The sequence below is a fragment of the Ornithodoros turicata genome, chromosome 6, assembly GCF_037126465.1.
Source record: "Ornithodoros turicata isolate Travis chromosome 6, ASM3712646v1, whole genome shotgun sequence".
NCBI lineage: Eukaryota > Metazoa > Arthropoda > Arachnida > Ixodida > Argasidae > Ornithodoros > Ornithodoros turicata.
Genome location: NC_088206.1, coordinates 1263688 through 1281260, shown reverse-complemented (window position 1 = coordinate 1281260; position 17573 = coordinate 1263688). Strand labels below are relative to the sequence as shown.

At 46.2% G+C, this 17573-nt stretch overlaps 3 protein-coding genes across 4 annotated transcripts in view; 1 reads left to right on the top strand and 2 right to left on the bottom strand.

Moving 5' to 3' along the window:
* LOC135398774 (neuronal acetylcholine receptor subunit beta-4-like) overlaps positions 1-17573 on the top strand; it is a 67000-nt gene that overhangs the window by 16268 nt on the left and 33159 nt on the right. The gene's annotated exons all lie outside the window — the stretch shown is intronic.
* On the bottom strand, positions 324-8280 carry LOC135398776 (neuronal acetylcholine receptor subunit alpha-3-like). The gene is made up of 8 exons (XM_064630222.1): positions 7977-8280; positions 7763-7902; positions 7660-7704; positions 7332-7441; positions 6104-6206; positions 5073-5224; positions 2655-2911; positions 324-712 (listed from the first exon to the last, which is right to left on the bottom strand). The coding sequence occupies exons 1-8, from the start codon at positions 8044-8046 to the stop codon at positions 411-413; spliced, it is 1179 nt and encodes a 392-aa protein (XP_064486292.1). The 5' UTR covers positions 8047-8280; the 3' UTR covers positions 324-410.
* LOC135398777 (acetylcholine receptor subunit alpha-1-B-like) lies at positions 9399-16244 on the bottom strand. Its single transcript, XM_064630223.1, has 8 exons — positions 15618-16244; positions 15391-15530; positions 15287-15331; positions 15020-15129; positions 13643-13745; positions 12697-12848; positions 10751-11007; positions 9399-9920 (listed from the first exon to the last, which is right to left on the bottom strand). The coding sequence occupies exons 1-8, from the start codon at positions 15685-15687 to the stop codon at positions 9619-9621; spliced, it is 1179 nt and encodes a 392-aa protein (XP_064486293.1). The 5' UTR covers positions 15688-16244; the 3' UTR covers positions 9399-9618.

The window sequence follows — 17573 nt, the reverse complement described above, 5'->3', positions numbered from 1 at the left end:
ACTGTATATCTGAAAGCGTCTGAGGAAATTCCAGGGAAAACCTCAGACAGCACAGCAGGCACTGGGATACGAATCCGGGTACCACCCAGCCTTGACGTGACATGGCAAGCACGCTAACCACTGAGCCATGCAACTTGTATCGTCATAAGTTGATTTATAATACGAGATAATATATATATATATATATTCCTTTTGTCTGTTGTGCCACTTTAACTTGATTGTAAAGTTATAGCCTCCTATAAAGGAGGCTATGGTAAAGTGTAGCCACCCATGAGAAATGACTTTGTTCCAGTGGCTCCATCCTTCCGCGAGCACTGTCGCAATGAGCATGTCACGCTGATTTTATTCATTCCGTCGTCATAGGACATACAGCAGAGGCGTATGACGAACTTGGATCGCTCAGCGACCAATCAGCATAGGATGATGACGAAGGCGATGAGAAGGACTAGGAATAGCAACCGGTCCAGTGCCTGTGCCGCGATGTACCATTCCTTGCGTGCGTTGTAGCCAGTTGTTTCTCCGCGGGCCTCTTTCTCGGAGAGGGCAGGGTCGCACAGACATAACACCTTGCCCAAGAATCCTTCCGAGAGTTTAACGATGAAAGATGGCGGACGGAGAGTGGACGTAGTTGGGAACTTGGTCATGTTCATGCTGAGCATTGTCAAGACGAGTACAATGCCGTCCACCATGCTCAAGGCGCCCAGTGCCGTCACTAGAGTGACGAAATAAGCACACAGTCAGCACGAAAGATACAATGAAGCACACTTTGGAATAATTCCACACATGAGAACAACATTATTGATTTGCTATGGTATGCACATTGACGAAAAGAATTAGTAGCACGCTCGGAGAAAAACGAGAAAGAAAAAAAAAAGAGCAAGAGGGAGTAATTTCCCACTTTTGATCCTAATCTCACTCCCTCTCTCAGCCAGTCACGCCCTCTTGCTGTGCTGCTTGGATTTGTCAAGTAACTCCCTCACTCCATAGTTAGTTCCCTATTCCTGTGCAAATTTTAATCCACATTGCATCTCGCGTATGGAGATTTTCGAGTTATAAAGTTGTATACCACGGTTCAGCTATTCAGTTGTTGTACCGGCTCGGTTAATTACTTATTGGTTTTGCACTAAGTCACTAAGTCACAATTACGGGGATGACATCGCGTTGTATGTGACCTACAACGCGATGCTTTCACACGCTTTCAAGCACGCTAATTTCGTTTATCAGCATCATCCCTTCCGCCTCTTCGTTTGATCAGCGTTCGAGGAAGATGAGGGACTACCCGAATTCCCATTCTCCAGGTATCAATACAGAACTGCACAGCCGTCCCTCTTCTGTACAAACACCATGCCTCATCTCTTCCCCTTTGACGCGTGCCTTTCCTCGTCCCATTGTCGAGCGATCAAGCATGTAGTTTGGTGCAGCCATTGAGCTTATGGGTCGCGCTGCTGCTATGTGCACACATGCATACACAAATTTATTAAACGTTGCAAAGCAGGTTCAGAAGTACTGGCATAAACCCATTTCTGTAACAGGTGTCATAGTTACTCCTCCAAAATCGGGTGAAGTTGAACACCCTTTGGAGGGTATAAATTTTACTTCCAAAGATAGTGCTCTTTGGGACAAACTACTTACATCCCCTAAAGAAGTTGTGACGCCCCCATTTTTTTTTTCTCTTATAGGACAACAGAAGCCAAAATATGCTGCCAGTCTGTTTACCTCATATTGCGGTGTGTACCAAAAACATGCGGCTGAGATTTACGTATATTCGGTGAAATGCCGCCATAATCGTGATATAAAATTATAAAATCTGACCGTTGAACACTCTGAGCCCCTGGTGAGCGTCGCCGCGCCACCGTAGCGGACAACAGAAGTGACGCACATTATTCCTCCTGTTGGAGTTCCCGCCTTTCATTTCGCAGTTGTTTTGCGATCGGAGGTTTATTTCCGCAACAATAAATTTATGCATGCTGGTGAAATATGTCCTGCCTGCAGCGTATTGCCGACTTCCTTTCGACAACTGGAGGTCAGGATATTTCTTGGACGAATGACACACGGACAGACAGTACAGACACGGCATCAAACTCCAACTCCCACTCTTCGTATCTGAGCCTAGTGTATGTTTCCTGCGCTATCTACGTGGTATGGAGTAGCCGGCTTCCACGTTGGCGGTGCCAATTTTCTCTCTCGTTTTCTTTTTCGCTTCACTTGGACTCCAAATGACGTTCGTTACAAAGACCACCCTAGCGATCGAGGCTGGCCCCTTCCCAAGAAAGGTGAAATCCTTCCAAATGCTTCCCAAGAAAGATTCTCTCCAGAGGTGGGAGACTTGTTGCTCACATTCGCCCAACGCATGTTTCGCAAATCCGACACGCTCTCCTAGTCTGTTGTTGTTTCCGAAAGCCGTGAATCCGTCTAGTGCGCGGCACATTTTGTTGACGAAGGCTCCATAACAAAGCCGGAGGTGCTCATCAGCATTTTGTATTCTGCCTCCAGATTACCGCGAGACATCAGAACCTAGTATTTTGATGCGTTGTACTACGTAAGGTCTACTCCTTATTTGGTCCTTTTTTTTGCAATCACCAAATTTCATTTTTGTTGTCCTTTAAGTGCACCGCAGGACGGTGGACACCGACAGACTGTAAGGAACAGCTCACCCAGTTTGGGTACCTTGACAGATCTAGTAGCGACGTACGAGGTACCGTGCAGTACCATGAGGATGATCAACAGGGCGACGCTGGCCACGGTGATCTTACGGTCCGAACCAGGCGGTAAGCAGACAACCAAGAGGATAAGCATGAAAGTGGCGATGGACGGTACAACGAGGGTGTAGCGATGAAGCTGGTTGCGTCGCTCGAGTACGAAGCGGAGAGTGAGCGTCTCGTACAAGTAGCCCGTATTTGCCTCCAGTTTTCTGTAAGCACAAAGTCGCGTTAATATGGCACGGATGTCCTGCGTCTTCATATGCGATGGGAACACTTCAAACGCGCGACGGAGCCGGTCAATGCTTACGCCAATAAATGCACATTTCCTGTATCCCAATTATGTTACAAATATATACAAAGATTATGGATTTCTTTGCTCGTTTATTGGGATGACTGAGCGGCCAAAATCTACAGGTTTTCCCAGCGATTTTAATCCAAGTGCCAGCTAAATTAATCCACGTGTCATGCAAACTTTATGGGGCATGGATTAACTTAGCTGGCACTTGGATTAAAATCACCGGGAAAACCTGTAGAGCGCTGCTGCTGGGGTGCCCTCACGGTAGCTGGAAAACTCTACTGGGGCAGCACTTCTCTTTTCAGGAATGTGCTCAGTCATCTATGTTCCAGCTCGCAACTGCTGCTGAGTATATATAATGGAGCCGACTTCCTTATTATTTGTCTTGAGGTTGGAACGTCCAGGCTGTCTGGCGAAGAGACATTGTAACCTGGGTGAGCAACTCAGAATGGTGCAAGCGGGTTGGTGTACTGTAGAAAGAGGTGACATTTCGTTGAGTATGAGGAACACACAAAACTCAGTCTTGTGTGTTTCTTCGAGACTGAGAACAACACAGGACTCAGCCTTGTGTTGTCATCTTCACATTGTGTGTTCTTTCAAACTCAAGAAATGTCACCTCTTTCTACGGTAGCCTGGGTGCTCCTCATAGAACGAAGAGGAAAATAGGAGGGGTCCTTCCGGCGACAATGGACCTTTTCCGAGTAAGCGAATGCGCATGCGCAGCCACCTGCGGACGGCTGCCACGTTAGTTTGGGGGAGATAATCGGTTTCAAGGTTACGCGGACATCTGAGGTCGAAACTTGACGATGCTTTGTAGTCGTAATGAGTACAATGCGCTTTCATTCCTTCCGATTTCTTCTTCCAGTTCTTCTCCTGCTACTTTCCCACGTGACGTGCCAGTCCGAAAAGCGGGGCCATGTTTATTTGGGGTTAAAATACGACGTTTGCCATTCCCCCGTTAGGGGCGATGCGAACACGAAAATTGCCCGTCGTATTGCTCAGCCAAATGTTTTCACAAGGGGCTAGTAAAATAGTACGTAATCTCCTGGGACGTATTTACTCGCTCACCTCGCTCCGTAATTAGCTCACCTCCCACGCACCTGTTCGTACTTTGTTGGTACTGCATAAGAAGCATTAGGCGAAATGAGAAGACACGGCTTTCACAGCTTTTTTAGTTGAAGTGTCTGCAACCTACAAAAATGGACGCCCTGCATACATATCTTTTTTTTTTTTTCTTCTCAGATTTGCACGGTTTGTGTGGGTCGGCTCACGTAAGAGGGAGGCCTCGAACCTCCTTTAGCCACCCCCCGTAGCTATTCAAGTCTCTGCCCTGCTGCATGAATGAATGAACCCTCCGACTGGGCTCGTGAAACAGTGCGCAACATTTGATTACTGCGTCACCAAGTATGAATTCGTTTTAGTCTAACGCGAAACTATATAATTCGAAACTGGAATGACCTTCCCCGTGACATGGCTGCAGCTCGAGATTCTCACTCGTTTAAGCAAAGAATAGCAGGTCTTCTGGGCACCTCCATCATACAGCACATTGTTACCACTTGTACGGTATAGACGAAGAATTCCTTTTATGGGTCAGGAAGTTGATTGCGTTCTCCCTGTCATATGATCTCTTTCGTTACTACTCATCCTTGCTACTACTTGCTACTTGCCTGTTATTATATTTTGACAACCGATAGTTCGCTTTGTCGTTCAGTTATTGATTGTGCTAAGTATTAGTATTCATCTTTGCTAGCGTTCTGATAACTCTCTTGATAATATGTAGCCCTGCCATAATCCCTGTCATGAAAAGTTGTCATTGTCGAGCAACTTATTATTCTTAGATCTTTGTATCAAATGTACAGTGTTTCGATAACTTGTAGCATCGTTATTATCTCCAACTATGGACTCTCCACTCCGTCATGTAATGCCCCTGTCGCGCCTTTGAAGTACGATATACTAAACCTCACTATTGTCGTCGGGGTGGCTCATTCACACATGCGTTTCAAAGGCGGCGGCGCCGCAGAGCATGGAACCTCTTGTCACTCTCTCGATGTTAGAAAGAACGTCTCATAACTTACTCTTTCCCGCCGTCGGCTCGAAGGACACGAAACTCTCCTTCAAATGGCCTAGAAGAGACGGTAATGTTGCCGACATTGATGGCAAAGGACTGCAGCATGCTGTAGTGGACGGCACATTCGTGTTTGTCGAATGGGAAATTGCTTAGGTCCACCTGCATGACGGTTGGTTGAGTCGTGTCCAATGTATACGAATGACGACAAGGTTTGTACAAGATACACAGCTTGGGACAAAAGTTTACGGAACGCGGCACTGGCATATTTCTTCATCGGAGTGGCTCCCTGCTATAGGTATCAGAAAGAGATGGAATAACAAAAGGGTGACCGGCTATTCTATTCATCCCTCAACATGTTTGTCCGCTCCTGTTTGCTGCTGGTGTGTCAGTCCAAAGGAGAAATGCGACTCCCCTGTGTTCCATAAACTTTTGTCCCAAGCTGTACCTTCGCAAATGGAAATAGATGACGGAAGAACACAAACGCCAATGCGTACTAACTTTAGCGGCGGGGCCGTAAAGGCCGTTTCTGTTACTATACGAATGGAGTAGACACATCTTTTCCATCAGTGCCGTTTTGAATAACCTACATAACGTGGACACGCAGTTTCTCATTACTGTTGGCAACTCCAATTTCTGTTACCATTCGCTGGACATGTCATCTTCCGTGGACACTGGAGACAATGAGTCAATGAAAAAAACTCCAAGAGTGAAAGGAACAACTCGAAAGAAACGTGCGGCCCAACAGTTAGCCAATAGCCGAGTGTTGCCGGAATGCCAGCAAACGTGTAACGTCACTTCTGGGCAGTTACTACGACCAAGCTGACAGTTTTCGCTCCTTAGTGACGTAGCCAGGGGTGCGCTCCCTGGATTCAAGCTGGAGCTCGCTCCTTTGGTAGAGCACTTGGGGAAAAGAGAACTGGGGCATGAGATTCTACTTCCCCGTGTGAAGCTCCCATAGAACCGCTGGGAAAATATTTCTTCTGGCAGCGGTACACTGTCTCCAACGGTTAAGGATTCAGTAGCAGCAAAAATACTTACTACGCATACAGACTGTACGGGCGATGGCCTACAGAACTGCATTCTGCCATCAAAGGATACCCATACACGAGCAGGCTCCGTTCCGATGGCGGATATGCTGCGCCTGAAGAGCAAATGACATAAATTATACGTTATATAACAGGATGGATGTAGGTCACAGTCCCTCTACAGGGCATGCATTGCCCTGTAGATCCATGAAGAAGACCCAGAGACACGGACACACACAGAAGACGACACCGAAAGCTGTTATGTTGAGATGAGCCAGTAAATTATTGCTATGCCTGAGAACTTGCGTGTGTCGTCTTCTGTGTCCGTGTCTCTCGGTCTTCTTCATGAATCTACACCATGTAGCCTGCACCCTTTCCCTTGTTTCATTGCCCTGCAGTCCTGTACGTCGGACTATCGAAGAAAAAAAAATAGTTATTTTTGTTTTGTTTTTTGCGTACTGCGATTGCCGACATAAAAAAAAACCTGGAACACGCATCTGCGTCGTGCTCTCACGATGGGCTCTCCAGCTGTGGTGTCGTGGCCAACACCCAGCACACGCATTCTCATGAAATGTGCTCTGTACGGCCCGCAAGGGCGGATACTGTGTGATGAGTCTGCTCGTATCAGCGAGAGATCGCTCAACTTAGCTGCACTCATAGGCCTCTATGAAGATCCTGTACTCCATCGTCGGGTTCTTCACCTGTTCATGGACTTCCTGTCGTCTACGAAGTTGCTCCAGACGCTTTAGTTTGTTCTTGTGCTTTCATTCCTCCCTCATCACCTTCATATAATGTTCCACGTGCAATGGGGTGGGTACCGCACCGCCGCGGGGAAACACCCCATCCCATCGTCAGCATCCATTGTTGTTGTTGTGCTCTCACACGAGAAAATCCCTCACGTTCCTATTGGTCCTCGTAAGCACGTGACATGCCCCGCGGTCGCCTCACTGCCGAAGTGAGTTTCGATATTGATGGTATCGCTGTATTGGTGGTACCGAAACTGCTGCTTACGAGTCTATTGTCAAACTTGGATTCACATGAATGTATTTTTCTATTTCCGTCCCGTTCTGTTCGTGTCTTTTTCCTCGTTTATCGATATGTTGTCTTACCAACTAGCCCATTTCACCACGTTAAGTCCATTTACCACGCATAACTAAGGAGGCGGTCATGACCCTTTTAAAATCAAATGACTCTTTTATTTCAATATATTGAAGATTATCATAAATGCTGTGTCCACTTACCCGTTGATATTCATCAGTTCCGGTGTCCAAACTTCCTTTCTCCCCACCGTCAACCTCTGTACTCCACCGTATTGCGATGGATCCCATTCCATATGAACATCTTCCCAGCTCTAGACGAACACGTAGCGTCATTTCGTGCACCACAAGAGAGAGCATGATCGAACAAAGTTACTCTTGAATCGTCTGAGAGATCCACTCCCCTAAATGATATCACGTTAAAGTTCCTGTATAGCTAGAAGCGCAAATCATCATTGTTGACACACTCGCATTTGGCAGTCATAAGAGTACAGGTGTCTCGTTTGCCAATCAAACGAACTGTGCTACTTACCGTGCACAAAATGGCGTCTGCTTGGAACAGATGATTGTTCGTGTCCTTCGGAGGAAAGGGAACAACAGCAAAATATGTTAAGATATATATGACGGAAACTTACCAACGTGGGTGCTCGAACCATATGAAACTTAACATCCATTGGAACGGTGTCTTCGAAGCTGCGAATGGGGGGCATCCTTGGGTCGTACGTTGTCTTATTGAAGAGCACAGAACGCAACCTCCGTGTATGCTGCCTCAATTCTTGGCCGATTTACAGAACAAAGTATATATAAGGACCATTCCACCGACTATTAAGGCGACCATCGATGTCTTACCGTTCTCGGCGGAAACTGTTTTCACGAGGCATGTGACAAGTAACATAACAAAACAACTTTGCAGATCCATTGTAATGCCTGCATAGCGTTCCAGTCGATAAGGGGTGGCAGCTAACTCGAGACCACGGTGAACATACACTTTTGTCTCTCGCTCTGTCCGAAATCGGATCGCACCGCAGGAGGAGTGTCTTCTGTGACTGTGACACGTGTGACGTGTACAAGGAAGTCAGCGATTTGCATTCGCTGGCTGGGTAAGAAACCACTCGACGTGATGGGCTAAGTACCTCAAAAGTGTACTTGAAGTACCACGTACTAGCACCTGTTGTACTGCTCGCGACACGGTTGTCTGAAATCGCCTGTCAGTACCGTAATTTCACGCGTATTAGCCGCGGCTTATGCGCGATTTTTTTTTCTCATGGGCGCTGTGCGGCTTATCCACCGGTGCGGCTTATCTGATGACTTTTTTTTTTTCAGGTATTTTCCCCATACACTGATTTTAACGAAAGGGTCGACAGTGTCTCTGGAATAGCACTGCCCTGCTGATGCACGAACAGTGCCTAACAGGGATGGGTCCACATTCGAGTAGATTGCCCCCATGCAGCTTTAACGAAAGTGGTGACAGTGATTCATGCCTGCTGGGAGACCACTGACCCTTCAATGCATGACAAGCGCCCAACAAGGGCACAATCCGGTCTTGGTAGAACTGTAGAACTGACCTCCTATGTTGTACACTATGCCGATCCCGGAGTATGGACCACAGGGTTTATGGCATTACTCTATGGTCTCCTTTGTCGCACATAGGAGTCGTCTCGTATTGCCTGCGGCTTATCTGCGAGTACGGTTTATCTGCGGGAAAATTTTCAAAACGTTCCTAAAAACGAGTCCTGTGGCTTATCTGCGGTGCGGCTTATACGCGTGAAAATACGGTAGTTCTGAAGCCCATATTTCCTTGATTGCCATCGAAAATGTTGTTCCAACATTGTGTTTCTTACTCGAAATAAATGATCTTGCAACACCTTGAGATTTGAGATGGGATAAAACACGGGGTGCTGATTTCAGACAACCGTGTCGAAAGCAGTACATTAAGTAAAGTACAAAGTCCCTTGCAAAGTACGTTAAAGTATTCAAATACATTACATATTTAGATCGTATCGCTGGATGTTTCAACACCTCGTAGTGATAAAATGTGAGGTAATTATGTTTCGACTGTTACCTTTAGAAAGCTTTCAGCTAGCATTTTTGCCAAGTGCTAGCTGGAAAGCATGGATAATTTACAACTGACTCACTAATACGAACTATGAACCTAAAGAAACTATATTTGCGACCAAGCTTTGCGTTTGTATTGCCATTTAAGTACTTGAGTACTTCAAAGAAAAGTACCACCACCACCGAAGACAAGTATTTTAAGTACAGTACAAAGTGCACAAATTGAAATGTCTTTATATATATTTATCTATTTTTTCCGTAATTACACAAACTTTGTTGTAAAGTGTCGCCACCTCTTGAGGAATGATTTTGTTCTAGTGCCTCCATCCTTCCGCGAACTTTGTCGCGATTAGCATGTCACGCTGATTTTATTCATTCCGTCGTCATAGGACATACAGCAGAGGAGTATGACGAACTTGGATCGCTCAGGGACCAATCAGCATAGGATGATGACGAAGGCGATGAGAAGGAATAGGAATAGCAACCGGTCCAGTGCCTGTGCCGCGATGTACCATTCCTTGCGTGCGTTGTAGCCAGTTGTTTCTCCTCGGGCCTCTTTCTCGGAGAGGGCAGGGTCGCACAGACATAACACCTTGCCCAAGAATCCTTCCGAGAGTTTAACGATGAATGATGGCGGACGGAGAGTGGACGTAGTTGGGAACTTGGTCATGTTCATGCCGAGCATTGTCAAGAAGAGTACAATGCCGTCCACCATGATCAAGGCGCCCAGTGCCTTCACTGGAGTTACGAAACAAGCAGACACTCAGCACGAAAGATACAATAAAGCAGTGATGGGCAGTGCTTGAGGTACCACGTACTCAAGTAGTACTTTAAGTACATTTCTGTGTGCTTAATTGTACTTTACTTTAACGGTACATTTTATATAGTGTACTTTGCGCCCAAATCCTAGAGCAAGAGGTTCTGCACACCGCTTTCTCTCGTGTGTCACCATCATATCTCTCCCCCTCCCTCTTTCACCCTTGTCTCTGTCCTTACGTGGGTACACCGAACCTTTCCCCAACATCATCCCTTCCGCCTCTTCGTTGATCAGATATATGCCGTCGTTTACCGCGTTCGAGAGTGCTTAGGCTCTATCCAAATTTCCATCCTCCAGGTATAGCAATACATAACTTCACAGCTGTCCCTCTTCAGTACCAACATCATCTTAACCTTTTGCTTTCACGCGCGCCATTTTTCGTCCCATCGTCAGATCGAGCAATCAAGCATGTAGTACGGTTCAGCCATTGAGCTTATTGCTCTTGCTGCTGCTATGTGCATACACACAAATATACCAAACCAGAAATACAATGAAAAGTTGCACAGCATATGCAGAGGTGCTGACATGAACCCACTTCACGATGTAAGCGTGACACTATAGTTACTCCGTCATAATGGAGTAAAGTTGACCTCCCTTTGGAGGGTATAAATTTTACTCTCAGAGTGTTCTTGGGGACAAGCTACTTGTTTCCCTAAACAAGCTTTGACGCCACCATTTTTTTTTTCTGTCGAAATGTATCGCAGGACGGTGGATGCTGACAGACATACAGACTGTAAGCTATAGAGCTCACCCAGTTTGGGTACCTTGACAGATCCAGCAGTGACGTGCGAGGTACTGTGCAGTACCAGGAAGATGAGCACCAGGGCGACGCCGGCCACGGTGATCTTACGGTCCGAACCAGGTGGGAACCAGACAACCAAGAGGATAAGCACGAAAGTGGCGATGGACGGTACAACGATGGTGTAGCGATGAAGCTGGTTGCGTCGCTCGAGTACGAAGCGGAGAGTGAGCCTCTCGTACGAGTTGCCCAAACTTGACTCCATTTTTCTGTAAGCACGGAGTGGAAGGGATTTCCTCTGTACTGATATGCGACAGGAACACTTCAAAAATTACGTGCTCGACGAAGCAGCTCAATATACGAACGCCAAGGAATACACACTTTCTCTATCCAAAATGCGTATTATGTTAGAAATCTATGCAAATGTTATGGATTTGTTTGCTCGTTTATTGGGATGATTGCTCGGTCAAAGACAAAATTGTGAGTGATGCTGCTGGGGTGCCCCACCCGGCCGTTTTGAGAACTCTGCGCCCCCTTCTGAGCAGCACTTCTCTTTTCAGGGATTTTTTATCAGCGATCTAAGTGCTCCTCCTACCAGCCACGGGCAGACGCGCACAAATCTGCAAATCCGAGGTGTGTGTGTGTGGGGGGGGGGGGGATTACATACCGGGTGTTTGCTTTTTGAGCGTCCCTGATACATCGGCGAAGATCTGAGCAGTGAGCGACTCATTTTCATTAATGAAATAAAATACCGAACCCTTCGGAACCTTTCAGAATCTCTGTTTTGCAGGTCGCAACCTTGAGGGGGAAAATGTTCCAGAAAAAAAGACCGCGTATCCCAATATTACGCACGATATTACGTCCATTCGCACACATTGGATGCCACCCCTGTGGGGAAAAACGCGTCCGCTGATATTGGCGGGGGGGGGGGGGATATGTTTTATATGGGGTGTTTCAACGCGGTGGTGCGGTACACTACGCCATTGATACTCAAAATGTTTCGTTAGCTCATGACTACCAACAACAACAATTACACTGATGATGATGAATGGGGAAATTCGCCACCTGGGTTGTGACTTTGTTCACTAATTTGTATTTGTGAAACTTGCTCGTTGTTTTGTTTTTGTGTGTTTGGTTGTTCTACTCACTCTGTCTCATATATTCTTTGTAGTGGGTGCGCAATAACTAGGCTACATGCTGTTAGTGGGCACCTTAAAAAAAATAAAGGCTCGATTGATTGATAGTATTTACACACTGTTCGAGAGGACATCCTCCTGGCCGTAGAATTCAAAAACCCACCTGCAAAAACGAGTAAATATGTGGGAGGCGAGATTTACCCGTAAGGAGAGCACTCCCACATTTGTGTTACTTTCACAGCTGTTTTACTTAAAAAAGAAACCTACAACGGACAAAAATGAACGCTCTGCATACATATATTTCTTTTTCTCTAAGGATTTGCACGATTTGCGTTGGTCCGCCCACGTGAGAGGTAGGGGGGGCCTCGAACCTTCTTTAGCCACCCCTCGCGGGTATTCATCTCACTGCCCAGCTGGATAAATGGTATAGTTCATGGTGAAGGCACCAGCAGTGGGAACCCTCCGATTGGGCTCGTGAAACACTGATCAATATTTATTGACCGTGTCACCAAGTATGAGTGAGTTGTAGTATAACGTACGCTGTCGCGCCTTTGCGCATACGTGTGGGATAGCGTTGTGATTCTGCGCAATGCGCAAAGCTCTACTTGTGTCTTGCACGTGCGCAGAACCACCACAGCTATCCCTTACGTACGCAAAGGCGACAGAGTACGATATACGAAAGCTCACGTATTGTCTGCGGGGTCAGCGTTACCCCAACGCCAGAGAGCATGGAACCTCTTGTCACTCTCGGTAATAGGAAGAACATCTCATAACTTACTGATTGATTGATTGATTGAAAGAAAGAAAAAGCTCATAACTTACTCCTTCTCTCCCGTGGCTTGAACAACGCGGAGCTCTCTTTCGAATCGAGCAGGGGAGACGATAAGGCTGCTGATATTGACGGCAAAGGACTGCAGCATGCTGTAGTGGACGGCACATTCGTGTTTGTCGAATGGGAAATTGCTTAGGTCCACCTGCATTACGGTTGGTTGAATCGCGTCCAATGCATACGAATAGCGACAAGGTCTGTACAAGATACAGCTTGGGACAAAAGTTTACGGAACACCGCACTGGCATATTTCTTCATCGGAGTGGCTCCCTGCTATAGGTACCAGAAAGAGATGGAATAACGAAAGGGTGACCGGCTATTATATATTCGTCTCCTAGTATGTGTGTCCCCTCCATCTGAGAAATGCGGTGTTGTGTAAACTTTTGTACCTAGCTATACCTTCGTAAAAATAATAATGCTAAAAAGGAAATATATGATGGAAGAACACAGAACGCCAATGAATACTAATTTAAGCGGTGGGGCCATAGCGTGGGAAAGAGAGCCGCTTCCGCTAGTATAGGAATGGGGTGGACATACCTTTTCCCTGAGTGCTGTTTTGAACAGCCTATACGTAACGTAAACACGTCGTTTCTCGATACTGTTGGCAACTCCAATTTCTGTTACCATTCGCTGGACATGGCAGCTTCCGTGAACGCTACAGTCAATGAAAGGAACAACTCGAAAGAAACGTGCGCCCAGCAATTAGCCAACAGCCAAGTGTTGCCCAAGTGCTACCAAGCGTGTGACGTCACTTCTCGACAGTTACTACGACCAAGATGATAGTTTTTTTTCGCTCCTCAGTTTTGGTAGTGCACTTGGGAAAAGGAGAACTGAAGTGAAATCCCACTTCCCCATGTGAAGCTCCCATGGAAAATATTTTTCTGGCTACGGTACGCTGTCTCCATTAACTAAGGTTTCAGCAGCAGCGAAAATACTTACTACGCATAGAGACTGCACGGGCGATTGCCTACAGAACTGCATTCGGCCACCAAAGGACATCCATACCCGAGCAGGCTCTGTCCCGATGGCGGATAAGCCGAGCCTAAAAAGTGAATAGCGTGAATCCTACGAAATATTACCTCGATTAAATAAAAGAAATCACAGTCTATGGTGTAGATACCTATCGAAAAAGGGAAAAAAAAAATGAGGATGGTCACAATTCTGGTACAATCTCGTGTGTAGAGGAACTGTACAAACGCTTCATAAACTCAACTATCCGGACACTTTTAACCTCCACGAGGCTTCGCACAAGAACCTGAAAAGCTGTGACGAAATTTCGTCCATAAAGGAGTATTTCTTTCGTATTTTACCTTAATGTTCAGTAGACTATAGAAAGAGCTCAAATTGTAGTCAATATGGATGTCTATAACGAAAATACTGCATTTGTAAAAGATATAGCGTCCACATACGACAACAACAACAGATAAATTGATGATGATGAATGGGAAAAACATACAACGTTTGCCGTGCCGTCGATGCTTTTTAAAGTTTTTTCTCTTTTTCCTGCATCCCAAAGTGGCACATTTCATATGTGGGGTTGACCACTAGGCCCGGAAATTTAGGCACTAAGAACGATGGGAATAGGCAAGCAATTAGCAGGGATGGGCATGAATACATTTTTCGAGTAGCTAAATATAAATACAAAATACTTTGTTGAAAGGTTCCCCCCCCCCCCAACACTGCAGAAAACCAAACGGAAAAAAAAAACAAGAAGTGCGAACACGCAGGAACAAAGAGCAAAATGCAGGACTCAGCACGAGACTGAAAGGCGCACTCGCACTTGCACCTCTAGAAAAGGCTGTTATGCCATCCGAAAATGTTAACAAGGTCTACAATTTAATAGAGTCGATAAACGGGCAACAACCCCCAAAAAGGCACTGCGTTTATAGGCAGTTGTGGGCAAATGCCTAAAATTTCGGGCCCTATTGATCACGTCATGCATACATTGCCCTGTATAGTCCTGTATGTCAGACCGCCCCCCAATCGAAGAAAAAAAAAAACATTTCTACGTAATGCAATTACCGACACACAAAACCAGGAACACGCGTCTGCACCGTGCTCTCACGCCCAGGAAGTTCCTCACGTTCCTATAGGTTCTTGTCTCTCGCCTCACTGCCGAAGTGAGTTTCGATATTGGCGCTGTATGAGTGGAACCGAAACTACTGCTCCTTTGTCTACTGTCAAACTCTGAATCACATGGATGTATTTTACGTGTATCCCGCGTAACCAAGGACGTGACGTTACGACCCTTTTAAAACTAAACGACTCGTTTGTTTCAAGTTATCGAATGTTATCATAAACGCTGTATCCACCTACCCGTTGATATTCGTCACTTCCGGTGTCCAAACCTCCTTTCTCCCCACCGTCAACGACCGTATGCCACCGTATTGGGATGGATCCCATTTCATATGAACGTCTTTCCAGGACTGCACGAAAACACAATGATAACTTCATTGCGTGCACCACAAGAGAGAGCATGATCTCAAACAAAGTTACTTTCGAATCGTCTGACAGATCTGCACCCTTAAATGGTACCACATTAAAGCTTTGATGTTAGAAACAAAATCCGACTGTGCCACTTACCGTACACAAAACGGTGTCTGTTTGGAACAGATGATTGCCCGTGTCCTTTGGAGAAAACGACGTACTGCAATACATGTTAAGATATATATATGACGGAAACTTACCAACGTGGGTGCCCGAACCACATGAAACGAAACATCCACTGAAATGGGGTCGCTGAAGCTGCGAATGGGGGGTTTCCATGGGTCGTACGTTGTCTCATTGAAAAGCACAGAACGCAACCTTCGTGTATGCTGCCTCAATTCTTCGACCACAAACATGGTCGATTTACAAAACAAAGTATACATAAGGACCATCCCACCGACTATTGAGCTAACTATCCAGGTCTTACCGTTGTCGGCAGAAACTGTACTCACGAGGCAAGTTACAAGTAACATAACAAAACAACTTTGCAGATCCATTGTAATGCCTGCATCCAACGCGCTCCAGTCGATAAGGGGTGGTAGCTAACTCGAGGCCACGTGCGCAGATATTTTTTCGGACTTTCGCTGTGTCTGAAAGCGAATCCCATCGCAGGAGGAGTGTCTTCTGCGACTGTGACAAGTGTGAGGTGTAGAAGGAAGTCAGCGATTTGCATACGCTTTTTAGAACGTGCGACGGCAGCAGAAGCTGGTAAGAAACCACTCGACGTGATGGGCTAAGTACCTCAAAAGTGTAGTTGAAGTATCTGGTACCTAGCGCGTGCTCTACTTTAAGTGCAGTACAAAGTACCGTACAACAAATGTACTTAAAGAAAAGTATAAAGTATGAAGTCCTTGGCAGAGTACCTGAAAGTACTCATCAAGTACATTACAAATTTAGATCTTATCGCTGGAGGTTTCAACACTTTGTAGTGATAAAACGTGAGGTAGTTATGTTTAGACAGTTACATTTAGAAAGGTTCTAGCTAGCATTTTTGCAAAGTACTAGCTAGAAAGCATGGATAGTTTACAACTGACTCATTAAAATGAACCGGAAGAAATGATTTTGCGACCCAAGCTTTGCGTTGCTATCGCCAATTGGGTACTCGAGTACTTGAAAGAGAAGTACTTTAATTACAATACAGAGTGTACAACTTGAAACGTACTTAAAGTAAAACACAAGTATGAGAAACGGACTTTAACGGGACTACCGCATCCATCCCGATCGATTCCGAAACTTGAGTACCACAATGTTTCTCGGTGATCTCCGACAAGGATAGCGAAAACGCCAAGTGAATAGGTTGCTGAGTATATGCTGAGCAATCTAATGAAATACATCGAGAGAGCAGACGACGAACTATGCAGTCCCTCTCCACAAAATCTTGAAAACGTCACGCCCAACAGGGCCAATGAGAGAGCGTCTTTCCGCGCAACTGATCGGTGGGATCGGCGGGCATCTGAAATGCGAGACGGCGAGCAGACAGCCTGCGCCATGTCGGAATAGCCGGAATACGAAAGTGACGTCGCGTCGCTTCCGTGCGATCCTGGGGATTCCAGCGTTGAAGAAATTGTGCTAGATGAAGACCTTTACTCCACATACCATCTGACACTTGACCCTGCCGCAGGTGAAGGTGCAGGCAGGAAAGATGAACTGTCCGATGAAGACGGCACTTTTAGTTAAGCCTATCATATCCGATCGCTCGTGACGATTGTGCACTGTCGGGCTTTTTGACATTTGTCCACTTGGAAATGACAGATTTAGCGCCGCGAAGCAACTGTGGCTATGAGCGGCGTACAGATGGAGAGAATACAGGCGACAGGGGGTTAGTATGCGTCCTGGACCGACTTCAGGGGCCGACATTCGTCTGGAAAGTCTTGGGAAAACCTCGGACAGCACAGGCGGTGACAGGATTCGAACCCGTGCTACCTCCCAGTCTCGGCGTGGAAAGCGATCATCCCATAACCACTATGACACGTACGGGAGCTGGTAAGAAATGACAGATGCCTCTGCACTCGCTGTACTCCAGTGGAACCTGACGAACACCGGCCGTCTCTGAGAGTGTAGGGACAGTTGTATCGCCGATCACCCGCCATTGATTCAATGACGTTTGTCTGCGAAGGGAGCTCGCTGGTTTACGCACCCATCTTTTGTCGTGATGACCGCAGCATGCGTACTCTCGAGCTACTTGACAAGGTGTACAGTGTGCAAAAACGTTGCATACGTCATAAATGGCGTGATTTCATTCCAATTTCATTTCAAGCACATAGATAACGCTTTACTAAACGTTTGCTGCTGTGTTCTTCTTTATTATTGTTTCACACAGGCGCCTCCGATTCACTGCGTAGTGCTCCTTCACAAGCTGGATTTATGGATATCTTGGCATAAG